This window comes from Cetorhinus maximus, chromosome 6 (genome assembly GCF_964194155.1).
Source record: "Cetorhinus maximus chromosome 6, sCetMax3.hap1.1, whole genome shotgun sequence".
Classification (NCBI taxonomy): Eukaryota; Metazoa; Chordata; class Chondrichthyes; order Lamniformes; family Cetorhinidae; genus Cetorhinus; species Cetorhinus maximus.
In genome coordinates, this window is record NC_135884.1 from 70,121,120 (window position 1) to 70,146,791 (window position 25,672).

Consider the following 25,672-nt stretch of genomic DNA (forward strand, 5'->3'; position numbering starts at 1 on the left):
GCCTCTGCTGCAGGGTATGTTTGAGAAATTTATCACAACAAAAACAGAAGGGCAACCAGTCAATGAACCCAAAGTAATCTAAAGCACAAATTACAGTTTGCTCCAGGAGACAGTCACACCCTCAGATTAGGTAATTCAAATTTGGTCTGTGATCAGGGACAGGAGGGTGTGATTGCAGGTGAGGCTGGTATGGCGACCCAGGGGATAGTGTTCGAGGAGCCTCAGCCCCTGCAATAGTCCAACAGTTACGAGGTTCTTGCAAGCTGTGTGGATGAGAGTGGGGACTGCAGGGAGGATGAGAGAACTGACCACGGCACTGAACAGGGAGCCATTCAAGTGGGTGGAGGAAATATGAGTTTAAAAAAGGCAGTACATTAATCATGGATGACTTTAATCTTCATGTAGATTAGGAAAATCAAATTGACAGAGGTAGCCACGAGCAAGAATTCATAGAATGTATGCGGGATAGTTTCCAAGAACAATATGTTGTGGATCCAACCAGGGATCAGGCTATTTTGGATCTGGTAATGTGTAATGAGGCAGGTTTAATAAATGATCTCAGAGTAAAAGACCCCCTAGGAAACAGTGACCATAACATGGTAGAATTTAGCATTCAGTTTGAGAGTGAGAAACTTGGGTCAGAAACAACTGTGTTAAATTTAAATAAGGGTAATTACAAAGGAATGAAGTTGGCTGGAGTGGACCGGGAAAGGAGTTTAGCAGAAAAGACAGTTGATGAACAATGGCAGACATTTAAGGAAATAGTTCATGACTCACAAGAAAGATATATCCCAGTGAGAAAGAAGGATTCTAGGAAGGGGATAAACCAACCACGGTTAACGAAGTAAGTTAAGGATAGGGCAGAAATCTCCGGTTGGTGAGCCCCTTTCACCGACACGTAAAATGACGCATGGTGACGTTGGGCGGGCGTCCCGACGTTACCGCGTGTCATTAAGATTGTCAGTTCGGCGGGCGCGCAGCCAAGTCGGCTGTGCGCCCGCCGAACTGTCAAAGGCCTATTAAGGCCATTTAAATAGTCATTAACTCAATTAAATGAGCTGTCCATCCAACCTTAAGGTTGGCAGTCAGGCGAAGGGCCCAGGTGGCTTTCGCATTTTTCATGAAACCTCATCCATGGGCGGGACGAGGTTTCATGAACTGTTTTAAAATGTAATTAAAATTTTTACATTAATTCTTTGGCATATCCCAGCTCATGTGACATGAGGCACCTCCATGCCTCAGGGAGATTTCTGTGCTCTTTCGTGTGCATGCGCAGGGAACCACTCGGAATCCCCCCCAGCCTACACAGGGAGCGCTCAGCGCTTCCGGGTGCGCGTCAGAATGGGCGGGCCTTAATTGGCCTGCACACGTAAAATGGCGGTGCATCCACGATCAGGGGTGCTGATTGGGTTCGTGCCTGCCTCTGCCCGCCCCTGCACAACAGGGGAAAAATTTTTCCCATAGTATCAAATTGAAAGAGAAAACACACAATGCGGCAAAGATTAGTGGTAAGCCAGAGGATTGGGAAAGTTTTAAAAACCAACAAAAGATGACCAAAAATAACAAAGAGGGAGAAAATAGATTTTGACAGTAAACTAGCAAGTAATATAAAAACGGACAGTAAGACCTTCTTTAAATATATAAAAAGGAAGAGAGAGGCCAAAGTGAACAGAGGCCCCTTAGAGAATGAGACTGAAGAAATATTAATGGGGAACCAGGAAATGGCAGAGGAGTTAAATAAATACTTTGCATCAGTCTTCACTGTAGAAGATACTAATAGCATTCCAAAAATACTAAATAATCAAGGGGCGAAAGGAGGGGGTGGGGGAGGAAATAAATACAATAACTATCACTAGAGAAAAAGTACTAGGGAAACTGATGAGGCTAAAGGCCGATAAGTCCCCTGGACCTGATGGGTTTGCATCCTTCCATTAAAGGAAGTAGCTACAGAGATAGTGGATGCACTGGTAGTAATCTTCCAAGAATCCTCAGGGCAGAGTTTTCTGGCTGGTGGGTGGGTGGAGCGGGAGCGGGCACGAGCGGGTGCAGACCTGATCGCCGCCCGCGATTGGGTCTACGCTGCCATTTAACGCGGGTGGGCCAATTAAGGCCGACCCAGCATGAATCGCGGCTCCTGAGGACAGCGGGAGTGGGCAGGCGATGGCGGGTCTGCAATGACCGCCAGGTCCAATGGCGACCGAGCAGCCTGTTTTAAAAAGCTGCTGCAGCCTTTCCAAGGCTGTGAATCACGGCCAGTGGAAGGGCTCCCCAGAGCACTGCTGCTGAGCAGGCCAAGCAGGAGGGTAGGGCACGGGGGCACTGTGCCCCTCGTTTTTCTGACGAATGCCTTGCTGCCTTCCTCGAGGAGGTGGCGGCACAGCGAAAGGTCCTCATACCCCAGGATGGGAGGAGGAGGCCCCCCCCACATGACCAAACATGCCTGGGAGATGGAGATCGTGAGCTCCCGCGACGTGGGGCAACGCACCTGGATCCAGTGTCGCAAGCGCTTCAATGACCTGTTGCACTCGAGAAGGGTGAGTACCATGTTGACATGGGTCACTTAACCCAGCAGGTAGGCTTTCTTCCCTGGCCGCAACCCCCCACCCTCTCCCCAAGTCAGAGTGTAGTGACTGCATCGAATCATTGACGGCATGTGTCCTTCGCTGGGTGAGCCTGCAGATATTGCCCATGCTGAGGTCACCCTGAGAGGGTGTTGATGGGATGGGTTCTGCACCCACAGCATGTGGACACTGAGACCCACATGACTGTTTTGGGGGTAACCGGGAGGAGCTGAACCTCGGCGCAGTGCTGGAACTCCAGGACATGTCAAAGTCAGGGTGATGACATGCTGGGAGGGGAGCTTCAAGGTGGCATGGCAACGATCGATCTGCTGCCCTCTGCGCTCCATGTGCTTGCGCCTCCTTGCTATGGAAGGTCAGACCGAGTGGTGCCAAATGTGATGTAGGCAGCATTTGGCCAAGGGCAGCGGGGGAGGGGACAGGCCTAGCATCTTTGTGTGAGTGTTCGGCAGCAGCGAGGTGAGGAGGCACTGGAGCCCTGCAATGTCCCACTCTGGTTAGGGTGTGGTGGAGATACATAAGGCTATGCTTGGCTTGGTGCCCGTGGTGGAGGAGTCTATGAGGACCATCGCCAATGCTATGAGCCTCATGGCCGAGCACCATGCGTTCTCCATGGAGAGAGTGGCGAATCTCATGGAGAGGCTCCTCCAGGAGACCAATGAGGGCTTCCTGGGGATGCGCTCGGACCAGCAAGCCCTCACATCGGCATTGACCTCAGCTGGTCAGTGCCAGTGTCGGAGATGGTGTGGTCACCAAGTTTCCCAACTTGGTACCCATCCATCCACGGTGAGCAGGGAGGTCCGAACTGACCTCACATCAGTCAGCAACTGCCTGTTGTTTCTGCGGGTTCCTCTCAGGGTGTTCTGGATGAGGGTGGCAGCTCCTCTGCCCCTCTGCCAGTGACCGTTGCATCTGTGATGAGGCTGCGACGTCTGGGGAGACGCCAGCTGTGGAACTGGCCACTCCCTTCCAGACGGGGCCAGCACAGGCTCCACGGGCCAGAGGATGGCCGCCAAGGTCATCAAGGCCAACAGGACAGCAGCGTGAGCAGGCTGTCTCAGATGCCACTCCCAGCGAGGCAGCACCAAGATGTAGCACCTGAAAGCGTAAACATAAGGCACCTTAGGCACACCACGGGTTTATCTCTGGTGCTTTTGTGTTGGCCCACAGTGAGGTCTTTATGAGTCGGTGTGATGTTGAACACCTTTGTCATTTTGTTCTCTTAAGTTCCTTTTGTTATACCATTAAATTCAGACATGTCACCATGGCTGAGGGTGGCTCTTTTCTTCTGCAGCTGGATGGTTACCAATAATGTTATGAGAGATTTGTGGGACATTTAGCTTTATTGACAAGGCCCTTAGTTAATGTTCCTATCCAAGCAGATTTTGCACTCAGATATCAAGTATAGAGCCTGAAGCCCAGGCTTGTCCTGGAGATCCATATGTGGTGTGCTAGCTGAAGGTTCGTTGGATTAAAGCCTCCCGGGTGTCCCTGCCTCCCTGGAGTATGCCCGGGTCAGTGTCTACCCCCTCAGCATTTCCCTGTGAATGCTCATCCTCGGACTCACTGCTGGACTCAACGTGTGCAGCCGCAGCCATTGCGTCTACACCTTCATCGTCCACTCCGTCCCCCCTTTCCAGCGTAAGATTGTGGAGAGCACAGCATGCAACCACTATCACCGACACACGATCTGGGGGGTACTGGAGTGCGCCCCCTGAACGGTCCAGGCATCGGAAGCGCATTTTGAGAAGACCGATGGTTCCCTCCACCACAGCCCTTGTGGAGGCATGGCTCCTATTGTACCGCTGCTCAGCTTCTGTTCTTGGATGGCGGAGAGGCGTCATGAGCCACCTTCTGAGGGGATAGCCCTTGTCCCCCAGAAGCCATCCATCCAGCCGGGCTAGAGCACTGAAAAGCCCCAGCACCTGAGAGTGTCTGAGGATGTAGGCTTTGTGGGAGCTGCCTGAGTACCTTGCACAGACTTGTAGAATCAGCATCCTGTGATCACACACTGTCTGCACGTTCATGGAGTGGAAGCCCTTCCTGTTGACGAAGGCACCGGGCTTACCCACAGGCGCCTTGATGGCCACATGCGTACAGTCTATTGCACCCTGGACGCAGGGGAAGCCAGCAATGGCCGCGAAGCCTCTGGCTCACTGTGTCTGGCTGGCCTGGTCCCAGCGGTAGTGGATGAAGGTCAATGCATGCCTGAATAGAGCATCTGTAACCTGTTTGACAGAAGTGTGGACAGCTGATTGGGAGATACCGCAAAGATCACCCACTAAGCCCTGGAAAGACCCAGAGGCATAGAAGTTGAGGGCACCTGTGACGTTTAGAGCCACTGGCATGGGGTGTTCACCCACACAGTTAGCGGAGATCTCAGGGCCTGTCATCTGACAGAAATAGTTGACTGTCTCCCTTGAGAGATGGAGCCTCCTTTGACACTGCACCTCAGTCATATTGAGGTAGCTGTTTCGCCGCCTGTATACCCTGGCAGCAGGATAGTGGCATCTTCAGCAGCCCCTTCCGCCTTCGGCTACCTCTTGGCCCTGCACCCCTTGTGCCTGCGCCTCTCCTCCCAAAGGTGGCTCCCCTGGAGGCTGAATGTGGACTCCTGGCCTCCTCCCCCTTCTAGCCCTCCCTTCCTCCTTAGAGGAGGTGCCTCCAGTGCAGGGTTAAACTCCCGTTCCCAGGCTAAAGGAAGGCTTCCTGAAACCAGCAGACCCAAAAATGAATCTTCACTGCCGAGTGCTGACCTGAAGGTTGTGATTCCAGTCCAGGCAGCTAGTATGTGTTTTGAAGTATTTCTGCTCACACAGGCAAGTATCAGTAACTTTGCAAATTAAATATTTGACAGAGCACACTCGCGACCCCACTGAGCCCTCTTATCCCACCCATGGATGAGGTTTATACAAATGTGTCCTAACCGCCTGCCTGTTGCGCTTGTGTGTCGACCCGAAGATTGCACGGGCGCTGAAAAATCGTCGTCAATGGCGCCTCAAGGGCCTTAAGTGGCCCGTTAATCAATGGCAGGTGTGCATTGGAGATCATCGCACGCCCGCCCACTGAAATATTGCGATGGCACGTGATGATGTCGGGACGCTCGCCCGACATCACCGCGCATCATTTTACGCGTTGGTGTGTAGGTCACGCCCCCCCGGATGCCAACGGGAAAATTCTGCCGTTAGACTCTGGAAAAGTCCCAGAGGATTGGAAAACTGCCAATGTAACACCTTATTCAAAAAGGGAGGGAGACCAGAAACAGGTAACTATAGGCCAGTTAACTTAACATTTGTCATTGGGAAAATGTTAGAGTCTATTATAAAGGATGTAACAGCAGAGCATTTAGAAATGCATAATATAATGAAATAGAGTCAGCATGGCTTCATGAAGGGGAAATCACACCTGACAAATTTATTAGAATTCTTTGAGGAGGTAACAAGCAGGATAGCGAAAGGGGAACCAGTAGATGTAATATATTTGGATTTCCAAAAGGCGTTCAATAAGGTGCCACACATAAGGCTACTTAATAAGATAAGAGCCCATGATGTTGGGCATAGTATATTAGCATGGATAGAGGATTGGCTAACTAATAAAAGACAAAGAGTTGGGATAAGGGGGGTGTTTTCAGGATGGCAACCTGTAACTAGTGGAGTGCCGCAGGGATCAGTGCTGGGGCCTCAATTATTTACAATATATATTAATGACTTGGATGAGGGAAGTGAATGTACTATTGCCAAGTTTGTGGATGACACAAAAATAGGTGGGAAGGCAAGTGATGAGAATGACACAAGGAGTCTACAGAGGGATATAGACAGGTTAAGTGAGTGGGCAAAAACTTGGCAGGCGGAATATAATGTGGGAAAGTGTGAGCTTATGCAATTTGGCAGGAAGAATAGAGGAGCTGAATATTATTTAAATGGAGAAAGACTGAAGAAAGCTGCAACACAGAGGGATTTGGGGGTCCTCGTGCATGAATCACAAAAAGCTAACATACAAGTTCAGCAGGTAATAGGGAAGGCAAATGGAATGTTGGCCTTTATTTCAAAGGGAATGGAGTATAAAAATAGGGAAACAAAAACAGAATTACCTGGAAAAACTCAGCAGGTCTGGCAGCATCGGCGGAGAAGAAATCAGTTAACGTTTCGAGCCTTCATGGCCCTTCGGCAGAACTGAAGCATAGTTAGAAGAAGGGAGAAATATAAATTGGTTTAAGGTGGGTGGGGGGGGGGGGGGGGGGGCCCACCCACCTTAAACCAGTTTATATATCTCCCTTCTTCTAACTATGCTTCAGTTCTGCCGAAGGGCCATGAAGGCTCGAAACGTTAACTGATTTCTTCTCCGCCGATGCTGCCAGACCTGCTGAGTTTTTCCAGGTAATTCTGTTTTTGTTTTGGATTTCCAGCATCCGCAGTAGCTTTTAGCTTTTTGTTTTTATAAAAATAGGGAGTCTTGCTAAAACTATACAAGGCACTAGTTAGACTACACCTAGAATACTGTGAACAATTTTGGTCCCTTATCTAAGGAAAGATACACTGGTATTGGAGGCAGTCTAGAGAAGGTTCACGAGGTTGACCCCAGGTATGGAGGGATTTTCTTATGAGGAGAGGTTGAGTAGGTTGGGCCTGCACTCATTGGAGTTTAGAAGAATGAGAGGCGACCTTATTAAAACACATAAGATTCTTAGGGGGTTTGACAGGGTAGATGCTGAGAGGTTGTTTCCCCTTGTGGGAGAGTCTAGGACCAGAGGGCATAATCTCAGAGTAAGGGGGTGCCCATTTAAAACAGAGATGAGGAGGAATTTCTTCTCTCAAAGACAAGTGAATCTGTGGAATTCTTTACCGCAGGGGGCTGTAGAGGCTGGGTTGTTAAGTATATTTAAGGCAGAGATAGACAGGGTTTTAATCAGTAATGGAATCAAGGGTTATGGGGAAAAGGCAGGAAAGTGGAGTTGAGGATTATCAGATCAGCCATGATCTCATTGAATGGCGGTGCAGACTCGATGGGTAGAATGGCCGACTTCTGCTTCCACATCTTATGGTCTAACATTTCATCAACTACTCCTCACAGACCAGCCAAAGACTGATTCGTATAGCTTTTCAACATTTATCTTTGGACTCACTTCTACGTCTTACGGCCTTATGGTCTTACTCTGTCTCCTAACTGCTTTGTCACACCCTCTTTAATCTGTCTATCTTGGCCTGTAAGTCTTTCTCCCTTTCTGAGTATTTCTTGTTCTGTCTGTCTGTTGTCTCTATCTTCTTATCTCTCTTTCTCTTTAGCTGTCTGTCACTCTGTGACCATCTCTTTCTCTGCCTGCTTGTGACATTCTTTCTCTTTCACTCTCTGCCTGCCTCTGTCTCTCTCACTCTGTCTGCCTCTCTCTCTATCTTTTACTCACTCTGCCTCTCTCACACTCGCTCTCTCACTGTCTCCCACACAGTCTCTCACGCTCCCTCTCACTCACTGCCTATCTCACACTCTCACTCACTGCCTCTCACACTCTCTCACACTCTCTCTGTCTCTCACACTGTCTCTCTCGCTGCCTCTTTCACTCTCCCTCACTGCCTCTCTCACATTCTCCCTTACAGCCTCTCACACGGTCCCTCTCATCTTCTCTCGCACTTTCTCTCACTGCCTCTCTCACACTCACTCTCACAGCCTTTCTCAAACTTTCTCTCTCTCACAGCCTCTCTCACACTTTCTCTCTCACTGCCTCTCTTACACTTTCTCTCACTGCCTCCCTCACATTCTCAGCCTCTCTCGCAGTCTTTCTCTCACTGCCTTACTCACTCTCACTGTCTGTCTCTCTGCCTATCTCACTCTCCCACTCTCTCTCTCACTGTCTCTCACTGTCTCTCTCTCACTGTCTCTGTCTCTCTCACAGCCTCCCTCACTCTCTCTCTCACTGTCTCTCTCACTCTCTCTCTCTCACTGTCGCTCTCACTCTCTTTCTCTTTCTGTCTTTCTCTCTCACTCTCTCTCACTGCCTGTCTCACAGCCTCTCTCTCACATACTCTCTCACAGCCTTTCCCTCACTGTCTCTCTCACTGCCTCTCTCACGGTCTCTCGCATTCTCTCTCACACACCCCCCCTCTCACACACCCTCTCTCTCATAACCTTTCGCTCACAGCCTTTCTCTCACTGTCTCTCTCACTGCCTCTCTCACGGTCTCTCGCACACTCTCTCACAACCCCTCTCTCACACCCTCTCTCTCACACCCTCTCTCTCACAGCCTTTCTCTCACAGCCTTTCTCTCACTGTCTCTCTCACTGCCTCTCTCACGGTCTCTCGCACGCTCTCTCACACACCCTCTCTCTCACAGCCTTTCTCTCACAGCCTTTCTCTCACAGCCTTTCTCTCACAGCCTTTCTCTCACTGTCTCTCTCGCTGTCTCTCTCACGGTCTCTCTCACGGTCTTGCTCACTGCCTCTCTCACCCACTCTCACTGCCTCTCTCTCTGCCTCTCTCACTCTCTCACTGCCTCTCTCTCTGCCTCTCTCACTCTCTCTGCCTCTCTCTCTGCCTCTCTCACTGCCTCTCTCATTGTCTCTCTCACTGTCTCTTTCACAGCCACTCACACTTTTTCTGTCTCACAGCCTTTCTCTCACTGCCTCTGTCTTTCTCTCTCTCACACGCTCACTCTCTCTCACTGTCTCTCTCTCTCTCTCTCACACTCCCTCTCTCAATCATTCTCATTCCCTTTGTTTCCAGGCATTGATCTGTCGTTACTGGTTGAGGAACAGAGATGGAAGCTGACAGCTGAAGGAATATCTGTTTTCCTGCTGGTTCCATTTAAGGGTGCCCAGCCCAATCCACCCTGATTTACACTCACCACTAACCTGCCCCCCTTGTTGAGTTGGGCTCTGTTAATAAAGCAAAAGAGCCAACTTACCAGCTTCTGACTGACCGGGATCCATTGCGAAAGTCTGACAGCACTAGTCTTGCACGAGACTGACCTCTGTCAGAGGAAGTTACGTTGAGCCAACTGAAATCACTCTTTTAATTTGCAAGATGTGGGTTTCTGCCAAGTGTTCACTGTTTACGCTAGTTCAGGATTCCAAGATATAAATCTCATGCCCCAGCTTGTTGAATCTCTAACAGGCTCTGCAATATCGTGAATACTTTCCTGGAACTGAAGTTCAACACAATGGGATTAAATTAATTTTTTTTTACTGTAAATAGGACCATGTTGATATGAAGGTGGCTCCTAGTTATTGAGCTGAGACAGATAAAGGGGCACTGCCTTTGTGGAAAAGTGTTTGACATTGTTTTCTTTCATGCACAGTGTGTGGATGAGGAACAGTAAGGACAGTTTGTGATTGTTATATCTGGTCCCTGGATGAGGTTCCCCCAATTTGCTATGCTCCCGGGTGAGGAGGAATAAACTAGCTCCCCTTCTTTATTCAACCCTCTTGGTTGGTCGCAGCAAGGTTAAATTAAAAAGAATCCCTTCCCTCGTAGATACCTTTTCCCAGTCCAAATGTATTTATGTTTTAAATGGAGCCAATTTAACTAGGCTGTCTTGAGTTAAAGAAAGAGTGAGCTTATTAGTTACTAAAACTCAAGAAAAAGCACAATGAAAACACAACACACATACACAGATTAGAAATGAGAAGTGAGTCCAAAAATAAATGTTGAAAAGCTATACAAATCAGTCTTTGGCTGAATCACAGAATCACACAATGCAGAAGAGGCCCTTCAGCCCATCGAGTCTACACCGACACATGGAAACACCTGACCTACCTACCTAATCCCATTTACCAGCACTTGGCCCATAGCCTTGAATGTTATGATGTGCCAAGTGCTTATCCAGGTATTTTTAAAAGATGTGAGGCAACCCACCTCCACCACCCTCCCAGGCAGCACATTCCAGATCGTCACCACCCTCTGGGTAAAAATGTTTTTCCTCACATTCTCCCTAAACCTCCTGCCCCTCACCTTGAACTTGTGTCCCCTCATGACTGACCCTTCAACTAAGGGGAACAGCTGCTCCCTATCCACCCTGTCCATGCCCTTCATAATCCTGTACACCTCGATCAGGTCGCCCCTCAGTCTTCTCTGCTCCAACGAAAACAACCCAAGTCTATCCAACCTTTCTTCATAACTTAAATGTTTCTTCCCAGGCAACATCCTGGTGAACCTCCTCTGCACCCCCTCCAGTGCAATCACATCCTTCCTATAATGTGGCTACCAGGACTGCACACAGTACTCCAGCTGTGGCCACACCAAGGTTCTATACAACTCCGTGACCTCCCTACTTTTGTAATCTATGCCTCGATTGATAAAGGCAAGTGTCCCATGTGCCTTTTTCACCACCCCACTAACATGCCCCTCCGCCTTCAGAGATCTATGGACACACAGGCCAAGGTCTCTTTGTTCCTCAGAACTCCCTGGTGTCATGCCATTCATTGAATACTTCCTTGTCAAATTACTCCTTCCAAAGTGTATCACCTCACACTTTTCAGGGTTAAATTCCATCTGCCACTTATCTGCCCATTTGACCATCCCGTCTATATCTTCCTGTAGCCCAAGACACTCAACCTCACTGTTAGCCACCCGGTCACTCTTTGTATCATCCGCAAACTTATTAATCCTACCCCTCACATATGACTGTCGTTGAGGAGTAGATGATGAAACGTTAGACCATAAGACGTAGGAGCAGAAGTAGGCCATTTGACTCATCAAGTCTGCTCTGCCATTCAATGAGATCATGGCTGATCTGATAATCTTCAGCTCCACTTTCCTGCCTTTTCCCCATAACACTTGATTCCTTTACTGATTAAAAAATATGTCTACCTCAGCTTTGAATATACTTAACAACTCAACCTCTACAGCCCTTTGTGGCAAAGAATTCCATAGATTGACTACCCTCTGAGAGAAGAAATTCCTCCTCATCTCTGTCTTAAATGGGCGACCCCTTACTCTGAGATTATGCCCTCTGGTCCTAGACTCTCCCACAAGGGAAAATAACCTCTCAGCACCTACCCTGTTAAGTCTCCTAAGAACCTTATATGTTTCAATAAGGTCATCTCTCATTCTTCTAAACTCCATTGAGTACAGGTCCAACTGACTCAACCTCTCCTCATAAGAAAATCCCTCCATACCCAGGATCAACCTAGTGAACCTTCTCTGGACTCCTTCAATGCCAGTATATCTTTCCTTAGATAAGGGACCAAAACTGTTCACAGTATTCGAGTTGTAATCTAACTAGTGCCTTGTATAGTTTTAGCAAGACTTCCCTATTTTTACACTCCATTCCCTTTGAAATAAAGGCCAACATTCCATTTGCCTTCCCTATTCCCTGTTGAACTTGAATGTTAGCTTTTTGTGATTCCTGCATGAGTACTCCCCAAATCCCTCTGTGCTGCAGCTTTCTGCAGTCTTTCTCCATTTAAATAATATACAGCTCCTCTATTCTTCCTGCCAAAGTGCATAACCTCACACTTTCCCACATTATATTCCATCTGCCATGTTTTTCCCACTCACTTAACCTGTCTCTATCCCTCTGTAGACTCTTTGTGTCATCCTCACCACTTGCCTTCCCACCAATTTTTGTGTCATCTGAAAACTTGGCGATAGTACATTCACTTCCCTCATCCAAGTCATTAAAATATATTGTAAATAACATTGCAGCTGTTAAGTTGGGTGATTCCGGTAGAGCTGACTCTTAGCATTTGGGCAGTTGGTTTGGAGATTCTTGGTTCTGCAAGTTAGCTGAAAGGAGTTGTCCTGTTTCCTTTTCGACTGTGGCTTTGCTGACTTGTGACTTGCCTCCAGCAATCAGACAGAAAGGACTTTTTTTACCAGTGAGCACAGGGATGCCTAGTTGATGTTCTTCAGCTGTGACCTTCACAGTGCACCCTTGCACATCAGGCCTGGAACACCAAAACTAGCACACAGAACTGGGGTTGCAATTGGCTTTTTAACCCCTTTTCTTGTGTATTTCTGGAGGGGAAAAATAAACATGTCTTTTGCAAAGATCTGCTTTCTTTTCAACTCACATTATGTCCACGGTCTGGGATATAACACAGAGGAGATGGTTCCTGTTGAGATGGTAATCAGCCTTCATTATCTCCACAACCACAGGGGATTAGAGTTCAGTTTTTGCATTTCAGCTTTTCCTTTGAAGTGTCTCTGTCTGAAGTAGACCTTGACACCTTTTTAGGTGTGACATTCTGTTCTCTGGACTAGTTGGTCAAGTGTAATCCACATAGGAATTTTCCAGCAAGTGGTTACTTGATGCTATCAGCCAACTTTTTCTTGTATGTTTGCTTTTTTAAAAAAAACACATCTTACTTTAAAGTTCAATACGTTGGTAAGTAATTTGGGGCTACGATCCGTGATTGTGACAGTGATACACAAACACAGGTCAAATAAGGGAGGATTTTATCTCTTTATCACCCAGCAGAAAGTGAAATGAAAATCTGAGCGGGTATAAATTGGGATGGGTGTAAATCGGTTCAGGACATAATAAAGCCAGGTTAAAATGGATTGTGTACATTGGATGGAGATGTAAATTGGAGCGAGCGTAGATCGAAATAGGTGTTAAACAGGTCTGGGTGAAAGTCAGGATGGGTGGGGATCGGGTTTGGGCGGGGATCGAGTTATAAATCAGGTGGTGGATCCTCCCGCCATTTTCCATCTGGCTTTAAAGCTGAAGATTCACCTCAATGTGATTTACAGCATCACATAAAGGAGCTGCACTTTTTACAGGACATTCCTAAGCACTTTACAGCCAATGGAGTATTTTTGATGTGTAGTCATGGCTGTAATGTAGGAAACACAGCAGCTAATTCCCTAGTCTAACGTCTTATCCGAAAGTCAGCACCTTCAATGGTGCAGCACTCCCTCAGCATTGCACCATGGCGTCCACCTGGATGATTTGATCAAATCCCTGGAGTGGAACTTGAAGTCATAACCTTCTCGACTCGGAGGTGAGAATGCTACCCACTGAGCCATGGCTGGGACAACTCAAGTGGGCAAGAGAACTGGATTCAGTGCTTCAGGGCTAAGGAAGAGGGAATAAATCAGCCAGAGTTTCCTCTGTCCGGTCAATCTGCTGTAGAATAAGTATTGGTGTTTGGTGAGGACAGGCTCTTGTGTGACTGTGAGGTCTCTAATAGTTGAATAAGTTGCCATTTTTCAGCCAGATTTACCATTGAAGAATGGGAACTTATGCCAGGTATCCTAGGGCTGCACATGTCTATTACAACGGTCACCCTTCAGGAGGCCACCTCATTTGCAAGGATCAGGCAGCCATGCATGCTGACAGGTGTATTCCTTTATCATCTAGTTAGCCAATGCAGCATGAAATTGGGATGTACGCCAGTGTTCTCTCTAAGCTGCATGGGTGTGCATCCCAATCCAGAGGCGATAAACAGGCCACACACAACCAACATTCCCTTTAAGACATGTGGGTGCGCAGCTGCACAACATTCAGTCAGAGTTGGAACCCCTGTGTCCGACTGACCAGACAGAAAACTACCCACTTAACCTGCATACGTTGAAAAGGCTCTGACTTCCGATGGAGAATCCTGCAGAGCTCCTTTGGTAGGAATCCTTGCAGAGAGCAACGAAGAGGATCTGTGCAGAAGCCACACCCACTTTTTATTCCAATAGCTGCCGTGTTCTGGTGAGTGTTTAATGGTCCCCAAGCTTCACAGTGTGTGTTAGTGTATGAGTGAATGGGTGAATGTGTAGATGTGTGAGTGGGTGAAATAAGTGGGTTAGTAGATAGGGTGACAGCTGAGTAGGGTAGCAGTTGGGTAGGGTGGCAGTTGTGTGAGGCGGATAGGCTGGGCGAGCGGGTAGGTGGCTTGGGGGGTAGTCAGGTCAGGTCAGAAGGAATTGTTCAGTCTGGGCTAGTCAGGTTGGGTCCGTGGGGTGGAGTTGGGGAAGTCGGGGGGGCGGTTTTGGATAGTCGGGGCTAGTCATGTTGGGGGGTAGTTGTGGGGTCATGAGGGAGTAGTGGTGAGTCAGGTTGGGTTGGGGGTGAGGGGGTAGTCAGGGAATCAAGGCGGAGTCAGGAAGGTCAGAGTGAGTGATTGGGGGTTCAGTTGTATAGTTACCCAGGAGTTAAACTAGGATTTTTCTGTCTAACATTTCCTGGGTAACTATTCAGCTAAATAAGTTGGAACTATCCGAAGTCTTTGACTCTAACTCGGATTCGAAGACTCTTTCAGAGGGTCCCGGGGAGTAGGGGAATTGTCCATTGGAAGTTTAAACTTCCTGGGCAATTTGAATGGAGTCAGTGAGTTAGAACCCCCGGGGGCTCCCATAGCACATCCCATAGCGCCTGGTCTCCAACAATCTGGAGACCAGAAGATCTGGGTCATTGTTTTGGATTCTGGAGAGAATTCCCAAATTATTCTTCAAAATAAAGCCGTAGAATGTTTTGCATCTACCTGTGAGGGCAGATGGACAGTATCCTGGAGGGTATTCCTAAATTCCTGGAGAATTCCAGGTCAGTCAGGAGAATCACAGAATTTTAACGGCACAGAAGGCGGCCATTCAGCCCATCATGTTTGCACAGGCTCTCCAAATGTGCATTGTGACCTAGTGCCATTGCCCTGCTTTTTCCCCGTACCCCTGCACATTGTTTCTATTCGAATAATCATCTAATGCCTTCTTGAATGCCTCGATTGAACATGCCCCCACCACACTTCCAGGCAGTGCATTCCAGACCCGAACCAATTGTTGTGTGAAGAGCTGGTAATCCAAGCAGAAGTAAGAATTTGAAAACATTTTGGGCTAAAAATTTGATTAAGCCCAATAGTGGTGTAAGACTCCCAATGCTGATTACGCTGTGCCCCATCAAGGTGATGCAGGCAGCACATAAACCTCATGTTGTCTGTTTATCAGTGCGACTGTGACATGCAGCCTAGAGCGAAACTTCCTGTTGACTGGCTGCATGCTCAAGCAGGAGGTCCAGGTACATGCCCGGCTAGTGCAAGTTACAGCTAGTCTGAACTTCTTAAAGGCAACCTGCCCCTCTTAAAGGGGAAGTGCACCCAGGCTGTAGCGGCTGGTGGAATTGTTTGTGAAAGTCTTTGAGAGAAGGAATGGAGCAGGAGAGTAGAGAGAGAGAGCTCCCAGGTTTTCTGATGCAGCGCTGTAGGCCTTAGTCTAGCCGGTTGAAAGGAAGAGAGAGGTGATGTTTTCGAAGGGGACCAGGTATACACTGAAAAAGGAATGGGAGTAGGTGATCATGGAGACCAGCTCACGGAATCTGGCCCCGAGAACCTGACTGCAGTGCCATAAAAAGTTCAATGACCTCACACGAGTGGTCAAGGTCAGTGAATACTTCTTCAAACACCATCTCCTATCCACTGGCCATCAATCTCACATACACCCCTGCTCGCTCCACCCACTCTTCCCTCACCCCAACCCTCCACTTCTGTATTTTTACCCAATTTTTGCCATCTGCCAGTGCAACCTTACCACCAAGGGCACGAGCAAGAGCAGACATCTGAGGAAGAAACACCACCACTTGATCTGACACTCACAGCCACCAGTTCAGATACTGGCACTGCCCATACCTTAATGGGGAATATAATGGCAGGACCTACACATGGTGAGTCACTGGGCATGAGTGGACTGCAGCCAGGCCTGGAGAAAGGATAGCCCATGTGCCAACTTACTGGAGGCTGAGGTCACAGGTGAGTTCTGGTGCAGAGTACTCAGATGAGGTTTTGATGGGGCGGCCTATAGAAGAGCTATGATGGGCATGTACATAAAGTGCATTGGCAGGTCACCCACAGTGCCTGTTGTCCTAACAAAGGGCATGGAAGAGACCAGCTCCAGCTTGGCACAGGACTTTGCGCAGAGCTTGGAGCCATGATTTCCAGTGTGGAAGTGGTGATTAACTCCATGAGAAGGCTTGCAGACCCAACCATCATGCAATATCTGGTGGCTGATGTCTCAGCTTCCATTCCAGCATAAGCAGAACTCAGTGTCTCAAAGCTGCAGTGGAAGCTCAGACTGAAGTATTGATCCACATTTGGTGCAATGCAGGCTCAGACCTGCCATCATGGCTGCGGACACCAGTGTTGATATGGGCTTTCAGGCTCTCACAGCAGCCTAGCAATCTGCCCTCCTGCGGATTACTAAGATTGTTGAGGCACTTCTCCAGGCAGTGGCACTATGTAGAACAAACCCGCTGCCCTCTCTCAGGATGACAGCATTCATGCTCCCACTACTGCCACTCCACCAGTGTCCTTGCTGTTGTCCCTCAGCCAACCCGTGCTGATGTGGTGCAGCCCAAAGCTGGGCTCTCAAGTCTCAGAGCTGTTCGAGGACATCCTCCAAGACCATCTGCAGTCTCCCCCACTGAAAGTCAGCAGCGTTTCACCAGCCATGCTGCAGCAACTGGGGTCGCACTGGGTAGGAGCAGTATGACAGCGAAGCTGCACCGAAGATCAACATTAAGGGGATGCACAGGGGCGGATAGTTTAATTTTGTGCTGTTAGATAAAGTTTTTGATGGAACCGTTTTTTTTTGTGGTGTCTTATTTCAGGACTTTGGCGAAGAGGATGGTGTGATAATCAGGAGCAGAGGAATGGTAAGCTATCAAACTGTGGAGCAGTATGTGGGGGTGACGTTTTAGGGGAAGTGGAGTTTGATTATCTGCTCACAGCCAGCCCATCGGAGTGAAGGGTCCTGGGTGCTTCCTCCTCCTCCTTCCAGGCCTGTGCTGCATCAGCGGACCTCAGCCTCAGCAGTGATAGGGGAGGATTACAATTGTGCCCCATGGCATGGTAGTGAGGTGGGTGGGGGTGGTGCGGGGCGAGGGGGTTGGTATGTGGCGGTCAGCAACTAGGGTTCCTGAGTGTTATCCTTTAACCCATGGCAGAAAGTGAAAATGTACTTGACAGTGATAGGATCAGCTATGATGCCCCTCTGAGCTGAATATCCTGCCAACACTCACTCTGTGTTGACATCATTTGGGTGGGGGTGACTGATGCTGCAGGTGGCTGTACTTCACCAAGGGGTCATTGCCTTAGTGGGAACAGGGGGGAAAATCTGCATGGACAAATATTTCATTGAACGAAAGATTGAAACAAAAGGCACAAGATTGAAAGGAAATGTGGCACCCCCAGGACTGAACCCCCTCCCCTACTATTACTACCACCACCCTCCCTTCATAGCCCCCAGAAGGCTGATTGGGCTGGGTGGGGGGAATCAGAGAGCGGAGCCAGATCCGACTGGTCTTGACCTGCCCCTCAGTCAGAGTCCCTGCATGACGGCAGCCAATGAGAAGAAGGACACACCCTCCCTCCCACTCCCAGAAATGGGACCAAGTGAGAAGAGAAACAAAATATCAATCAGTTATTGTTGAGGGAGCCAGGTCTTCCCACCCACCCAAATCTGCCGTCACTCTCCCTCAACTGGCAGCAGCTTAAAGCAGCAGCAGTCCAAAATCAACCAGTAAAGCAGCACATCGAGAAAATAATCGAGTGTAAATTCGGCAGAAATAGGTTATGGATGGATTCGAAACCCCCGCTGAATGTCTTAATTCTTCAAAAAGGATTCCCAACCACAGTTTGCTTTGTTGCATTGAGCTGTGTGTTGGGGTCTTGACTGACATTTACTCAAACATTTGTTACTAATTCCCTTTTTTGGGCTTTAAAAGTTGTTGCTGTCCCATTTTCTGAGGCACGTTTTTGCATTCTCCCTCCTCTCCTACCCAGGTAGCTACAGAGATGCCTCCAGCTCTCAGCCTGAGTTAATCAGCAGATTTACTTCTGTTGGTAGCCAGAGATAAACAGCATCATGATACAAGGCAAAGCTGCCACATTGTTTTGAAAACCTAACTTTCTCACGTTGTTCTCAGCAGCGAACCTGCCGGCCTTGCCTGGTCTGGCCTTTGGATAACCATGGCTCCGTGTCTTGCGCTCGTTTCTCTGAGTTAGAAGGCTGTGGGTTCAAATGCTACTCCACAGGTTTGAGCATAGAATCTCGACTGATGCTCCAGTGCAATACTGAGGGAATGCTGCACTGATGGAGGTGCTGCCTTTCAAATGAAGTGTTAAACCAAGGCCCTGCCTGCCCTTTCAGGTGGATGTAAAAGATCCCATGGCACTATTTCAAAGAAAAGCAGGGGATTTCTGACCAATATATATCCACGAACCAATATTATCTGGTAATTATCATTTGTGGCAAATTGGCTGCTGTGTTTCCTGCATTACAACAGTGTCAATTTTTCAGAAGTAATTAATTGGCTATAAAACCAGTTTGGGATGTGCTGAGATTGTGAAAGTTGCTATGTAAATGCAAGTATTTCTTTTTAATTGTTGCATTATCTATAAATATGTGTAAGTAGCTAGGAACTACTTAGCTAGGAACTAATGTATAATGTGTAAATGTTCTGAGGGCCACATTTCACAGCTGCACTAGAGACTGGTGTGATGTGTACAGAACCAGTTCGATCAGTCCTTCTTGTATAGAAACCTTGGTCAAAAGCTGTTCTCAATGCCAGCAGGTGCAAAAGCTCTCCCCCTTAGCTTCATTGCACCCATGGGTGAGCCTCCACGTCGACTACGTAGGCCTTTCTTGGGCACAATGTTCTTTTTACTGATTGACTCCCACTCCAAATGGATGGACGTCTATGAAGTCCAATTGCCCATGTTAGCTGCTACCATAGTCCGTTTGCGGCAGAATTTTGCAGTGAATGGGTTGCCAGAGGTCCTCATGTCCGACAACGGGACCGCTTTTACCAGCGGGGAGTTCCACAGGTTCACAACCCTTAACGGCATTACCCATATCAAAACCCCACCCCACCACCCAAAATCTGAGTGGGCAGTCCAAACTTTTAAATCCGAGATGAAAAAGATGGAAGGGGATTCCATTGGCACGAGATTGTGCTGGTTCTTGTTCGCATACTGGATCACGCCACACACAACCACCAGCTTTGCCCCTGCAGAACTACTAATGAAGAGACATCTCTGCACCTGCCTGACCCTTATCTGGCTGAATTTAGAGGGGAGAGTAGAGAAAAGCCAAGAGGCACAGAAGACCAGGCACGATGGTCATGGTCGCGAAAGAACTTTTACGGTGGGAGATGTGGTCCTCGCGAAGAACTTTGGAGATGGATTCAATTGGCTGTTAGGCGAGGTGAGTGCAGTAACTGGACCTCTCTCCTATAATGTAATGGTAAACGGCCAAATAATTAGACGACATGTGGATCATCTCTGCAAAAGTATGCCAGTCCCACAAGAAGAAATGCAGTCTTTATCTACGCTTGAGCTTGTGCCCCATGTAGAGGACAGGCCACACGATTTGGAAGCACCGGTGGGGCCTGTGGGACCCGAGGGGGTCGGGGAGACAAAGCTGCCAATTTCCTCTGAGGAACCTAGTGGACAACTGTTCCCTGAAAAGGAGATCTCGGAAAAACCAGCCGAGGTTGTTGAACTGATACGCTCAGCACGTCCAAGAAAGCCTCCTGAGAGACTTGACCTGTAAATAAGAGCAAAAGAACAAAGAAAAGTACAGCACAGGAACAGGCCCTTCGGCCCTCCAAGCCTGCGCCGATCATATTGCCCGTCAATTAAAACATTTTGCACTTCCGGGGTCCGTATCCCTCTATTCCCATCCTATTCATGTATTTGTCGAGCTGCCTCTTAAACAACACCATCGTACCTGCTTCCACCACCTCCTCTGGCAGCGAATTCCAGACACTCGCTACCCTCTGCGTAAAAAACTTGCCCCGCACATCTCCTCTATAGTTTTCTCCTCTCACCTTAAATCTATGTCCCCTAGTAATTGACTCTTCCACCCTGGGAAAAAGCTTCTGACTATCTACTTTGTCCATGCCACTCATAATTTTGTAAACTTCTATCAAGTTGCCCCTCAATCTCCGTCGCTCTAGTGAGAACAATCTGAGTTTCTCCAATCTCTCCTCATAGCTAATAACCTCCAGACCAGGCAACATCCTGGTAAACCTTATTAAATTATTAATTAAATTATTAAATAGTTATTGTGTAAATAGTTAATGTGTTTTAAGCTTGTTAGCTGTACTTAAAAGTAAAGGGAGAGGGATGTGGTAAAGTGAGGTACCCTATCCCTTTAAGAGAATGCAAGTGTACTGATCATGTGACAGCACTGATGAATCACCGTACAGCGCAGGCAACTGGGAACTGTAAGCCTAGTTCTGGAGGTTCCTGAGTGAGCATGTATGATCTGGTGCTCTGCCCTATGTCTCAATGCATCATCACTGTTTATTCTTACATCAGTCTCTCCCTGTTATTGATTGCCAGCAGCAGTTGATGAGAACATAGGAAGGCATGCAGTTAGAGTTCAGTTGGCCAACGAACTCATTTACCCAAGACATAAAAGTGGCGAAGAGGATAAAAACATAGCCAGACCCCTAAGTGTGAGTCCAGAAGCCAGGGAGAGAAATGGTGCAGGCAGATACCCAATCTCGATTGTCGCCACAGGAGAAACACGAGATAAAAGATCTAGATATAACACCACCGAAACTGAGTCAAATTAGAGATGAGACCAGCAAAGACGAGGAGTTACAGATGCTCTCTCAACAAGCGATCAAGGAATGGCCTGATAAGATACCGCAAACACAGTCAGCATTACGGCAGTACTGGTCTACCAGAGATGACAACTCACTGGACAATGGTGTTATACTAGCCGGATCCAGAATAATCCTCCCCAAAACAATGCAGCATGAACTTCTCCAGGAAATGCATGAAGGCCACGTGAGAATAGAGAAGGGTAAGCTCAGAGCCAGATCAGCTGTGTACTGGATAGGCATATACAAAGACATTGAAAATATGGTGTCTACATGCAATGTATGCCTGAAGTAAAGAAACACACAGCAGAAAGGGGAGATGATAACTACTGAAGCAGAATCAACATGGTTTTGTGAAAGGGAATCATGGTTGATTAATTTATTGGAGTTCTTTGAGGAAGTAACACGCAATGTCGATAAGGGGGAACCTGTGGATGACAAGGTGCCACGTCAAAGGTTACTATGCAAAATAAGAGCTCATGGTGTAGGGAGTAACATATTAGCATGGATAGAGGATTGGTTAGCTAACAGGAAGCAAGAGTAGGGAAGTACTGCTCTGCTCTCCGACAGGATTTTCGTTTCTACCTTTAACACGTCTTTGTTCCTTTGTCTGTGACATCTTTTGATTATCTGCTCCTATCACTGCTTGCTTGTCCCTACTACCACCCCCCACCCCCCCAACTTCTCTCCCCCCACCCCACCCCCCCACCTTAAACCAGCTTATATTTCACCCCTCTCCTAACTTTACTCATTTCTGCTGAAGGGTCATGAGGACTCGAAACGTCAACTCTTTTCTTCTCCACCGATGCTGCCAGACCTGCTGAGTTTTTCCAGGTAATTCTGTTTTTGTTTTGGATTTCCAGCATCCGCAGTAGTTTTTTGTTTTTATAAATTGGGTTGGAGTGCCACAGGGATCAATGCTGGGACCCTCAACTGTTTACGATTTCTATCAATGACTTGGATGAAGGGACCAAATGTATGATTGCTAAATTTGCTGATGACACAAAGATAGATAGGAAAGTAAGTTATGAAGCGGACATGAGTCTGCAAAGGGACATAGATAGGTTAAGTGAGTGGGCAAAAATTTGGCAGATGAAGTAAAATGTGAACTTGTCCACTTTGGCAGGAAGAATGAAAAGCAACATATTGTTCAAATGGAGAGAGATTGCAGAATCTGAGGCACAGAGGGATCTGGGTGTCCTGGTACATGAATCAGGATAAGTTAGTATGTAGGTACAGCAAGAGATTAGGAGGGCAAATGGAATGTTGTCATTTATTACAAGAGGACTGGAATATAAAAGCAGGGATGTTTTGCTACAGTTGTACAGGGTGTTGGTGACACCACGTCTAGAGTAGTGTAGAGTTTTGATCTCCTTATTAACGAAAGGATATAAATGTGTTAGAAGCAATTCAGAGAAGGTTCATTCAATTGACACCTGGGATGGGGGCTATTCTTATGTGGAACAGTTGGACAGGCTGGGCCTGTATCCATTAGAGTTTAGAAGATTGAGAGATGATCCTATTGAAATATATAAGATCCTGAGGGGACTTGACAGGATGAAATTCTGCAAGGATGTTTCCCTTCATGCGAGAGACTAGAACTTGGGGACACAGTTTAAAAATAAGGTATCTCCCATTTAAGATGGAGATGAGAAGAATTTTTTCTCTGAGGGTTGTGAATCTTTGAACTCTCTTCCTCAGAAAGCGGTGGAGCCAGGATCAATGAATATTTTTAAGGCAGAAGTAGATAGATTCTTGACTAACAAGGGAGTAAAAGGTTATCAGTGGTAGGTGGGAATGTGGGGTTGAGGCCACAGCCATGATCTTAGTGAATGGTGGAGCAGGCTTGAGGGACCAAATGGCCGACTCCTGCTCCTAACTCGTATGTTCGTATGAAGTACCACCCAGACCTTGGCATGTGGGAGCTGAGTTATTCACACACAATCAAGAATGGTACCTCATAGTAGTAGACTACTACTCAAGGTTTCCTTTTATCTGGAAGATGAAAGACTTGAGAGCCACAACAACCAACTCAGCAGTATGAGTTCTGTTTGCTGAGCAAGGGATTCCTGAAAGATTAATATGCGACAATGGCATCCAGTTTACATCCAGGGAACTTAAGCAATTCGCTGAACTGTATGGGTTCAACATCATCACCTCATCACCACACTACCCTTGAGGACACGAGTGTATAGAAAGACACATCCAGACTGTAAAAAGAACACTTGCAAAATGCTGAGAGACAAAGGAAGACCCAAACCTTGCCTTTTGTCACTCCAATCCACACCTCTCAAGGCTGACATGAAATCACCTGCAGAGTTGCTGAATGGAAGAAAATATAAGACTACTCTGACAAGCAAAATACATCCTCCAAGTGACCAGAAGGAAATAAGACAACTCACTGAAACACAGGAAAGGGGAGTCAGCACTTCAACAAACATGCTAAATCCCTACCTGAGCTGTTGAAAGGACAAAGTACAGGATCCAATCATGAAACCCTCGAGCCCAGCAAAAGCTGTTGCTGAAGCCGAGACACTCAGGTCATAAATAATTGAAAACAAAAATAAAAATACCTGGAAAAACTCAGCAGGTCTGGCAGCATCTGCGGAGAGGAACACAGTTAACGTTTCGAGTCCGTATGACTCTTCCACAGAACTAAGTAAAAATAGAAGAGAGGTGAAATATAAGCTGGTTTAAGGGGGGGTGGGACAAGTAGAGCTGGATAGAGGGCCAGTGATAGGTGGAGATAGCCAAAAGATGTCATAGACAAAAGGACAAAGAGGTGTTGAAGGTGGTGATATTATCTAAGGAATGTGCTAATTAAGGGTAGAAAGCAGGACAAGCAAGGTACAGATAGCCCTAGTGGGGGTGGGGTGGGGCGAAGGAATCAAAAAAGGCTAAAAGGTAGAGATAAAACAATGGATGGAAATACATTTAAAAATAATGGAAATAGGTGGGAAAAGAAAAACCTTTATAAATTATTGAAAAAAAAGGAGGGGGATCGGAAAGGAGGTGGGGATGGAGGAGAGAGTTCATGATCTAAAACTGTTGAACTCAATATTCAGTCCGGAAGGCTGTAAAGCCTAGTCGGAAGATGAGGTGCTGTTCCTCCAGTTTGCGTTGAGCTTCACTGGAACATTGCAGCAGGTCAAGGATGGACATGTGGGCATGAGAGCAGGGTGGAGTGTTGAAATGGCAAGCGACAGGGAGGTCTGGGTAATGCTTGCGGACAGACCGAAGGTGTTCTGCAAAGCGGTCACCCAGTCTGCGTTTGGTCTCTCCAATGTAGAGGAAACCGCAATGGGAGCAACGAATGCAGTAGACTAAATTGAGGGAAGTGCAAGTGAAATGCTGCTTCACTTGAAAGGAGTGTTTGGGCCCTTGGACGGTGAGGAGAGGGGAAGTAAAGGGGCAGGTGTTGCACCTTCTGCGGTTGCATGGGAAGGTGCCGTGGGAGGGGGTTGAGGTGTAGGGGGTGACGGAGGAGTGGACCAGGGTGTCCCGGAGGGAATGATCCCTGCGGAATGCCGCCGGTGGGGTGAAGGGAAGATGTGTTTGGTGGTGGCATCATGCTGGAGTTGGCAGAAATGGCGGAGGATGATCCTTTGAATGCGGAGGCTGGTGGGGTGATAAGTGAGGACAAGGGGGACCCTATCATGTTTCTGGGAGGGAGAGGAAGGTGTGAGGGTGGATGCGCGGGAGATGGGCCGGACATGGTTGAGGGCCCTGTCAACCACCGTGGGTGGAAAACCTTGGTTAAGGAAGAAGGAAGACATGTCAGAGGAACTGTTTTTGAAAGTGGCATCATGAGAACAGATGCGACGGAGGCGAAGGAACTGAGAGAATGGGATGGAGCCCTTACAGGAAGCGGGGTGTGAGGAGCTGTAGTCGAGGTAGCTGTGGGAGTCGGTAGGCTTGTAATGAATATTGGTGGACGGTGTATCACCGGAAATTGAGACAGAGAGGTCAAGGAAGGGAAGGAAAGTGTCAGAGATGGACCATGTGAAAATGATGGAGGGGTGGAAATTGGAAGCAAAATTAATAAATTTTTCCAGGTCCCGACGGGAGCATGAAGCAGCACCAAAGTAATCATCGATGTACCGGAGAAGGAGTTGTGGGGGGGTGGGGAGATAATTGAGACTGAAACCGGTAAGCAAATGAGAAGAAACAGAGTCCATATTCGACCTACACCAGAGCTGGAACAACAAAAGAGACCAGTAACAACACCAGAAACAGCAATATCCAGGTAGACAACATTAACAACATTACCAGCAAATGACATAACATTAGCAACAACAAGCACAGCTCCTGAAACACCAGGAACAACACACACAATATCATCTGTGCAGCGTGCCAACTCACCACTAAGAGCAATGAATGCCAAATCTACAAGATGGAGGCACAACAGTTTACCATCTAAGTGATACCATGATTGATATTTTAGAAAAGAATACACACTATAAAAAATTCTAAGGGGTTCAGTTTATTTCCAAAAGTCGATTGATTAGCTTTCATAAACTAAAAAACATTATGACTGGAACAGCTACATTGATAGGGGCATTACATTTTA

At 47.6% G+C, this 25,672-nt stretch overlaps 1 protein-coding gene across 1 annotated transcript in view; it reads right to left on the minus strand.

Moving 5' to 3' along the window:
• LOC144681814 (protein SSUH2 homolog) overlaps window positions 1–9,542 on the minus strand; it is a 56,358-nt gene extending 46,816 nt beyond the window's left edge. The window contains exon 1 of the mRNA XM_078543834.1: window positions 9,475–9,542. Within this exon, the coding sequence (XP_078399960.1) occupies window positions 9,475–9,499 (25 nt within the window). The 5' untranslated portion in view covers window positions 9,500–9,542. The remainder of the gene's footprint in view (window positions 1–9,474) is intronic.
• Between the last annotated feature and the right edge of the window lie 16,130 nt (window positions 9,543–25,672).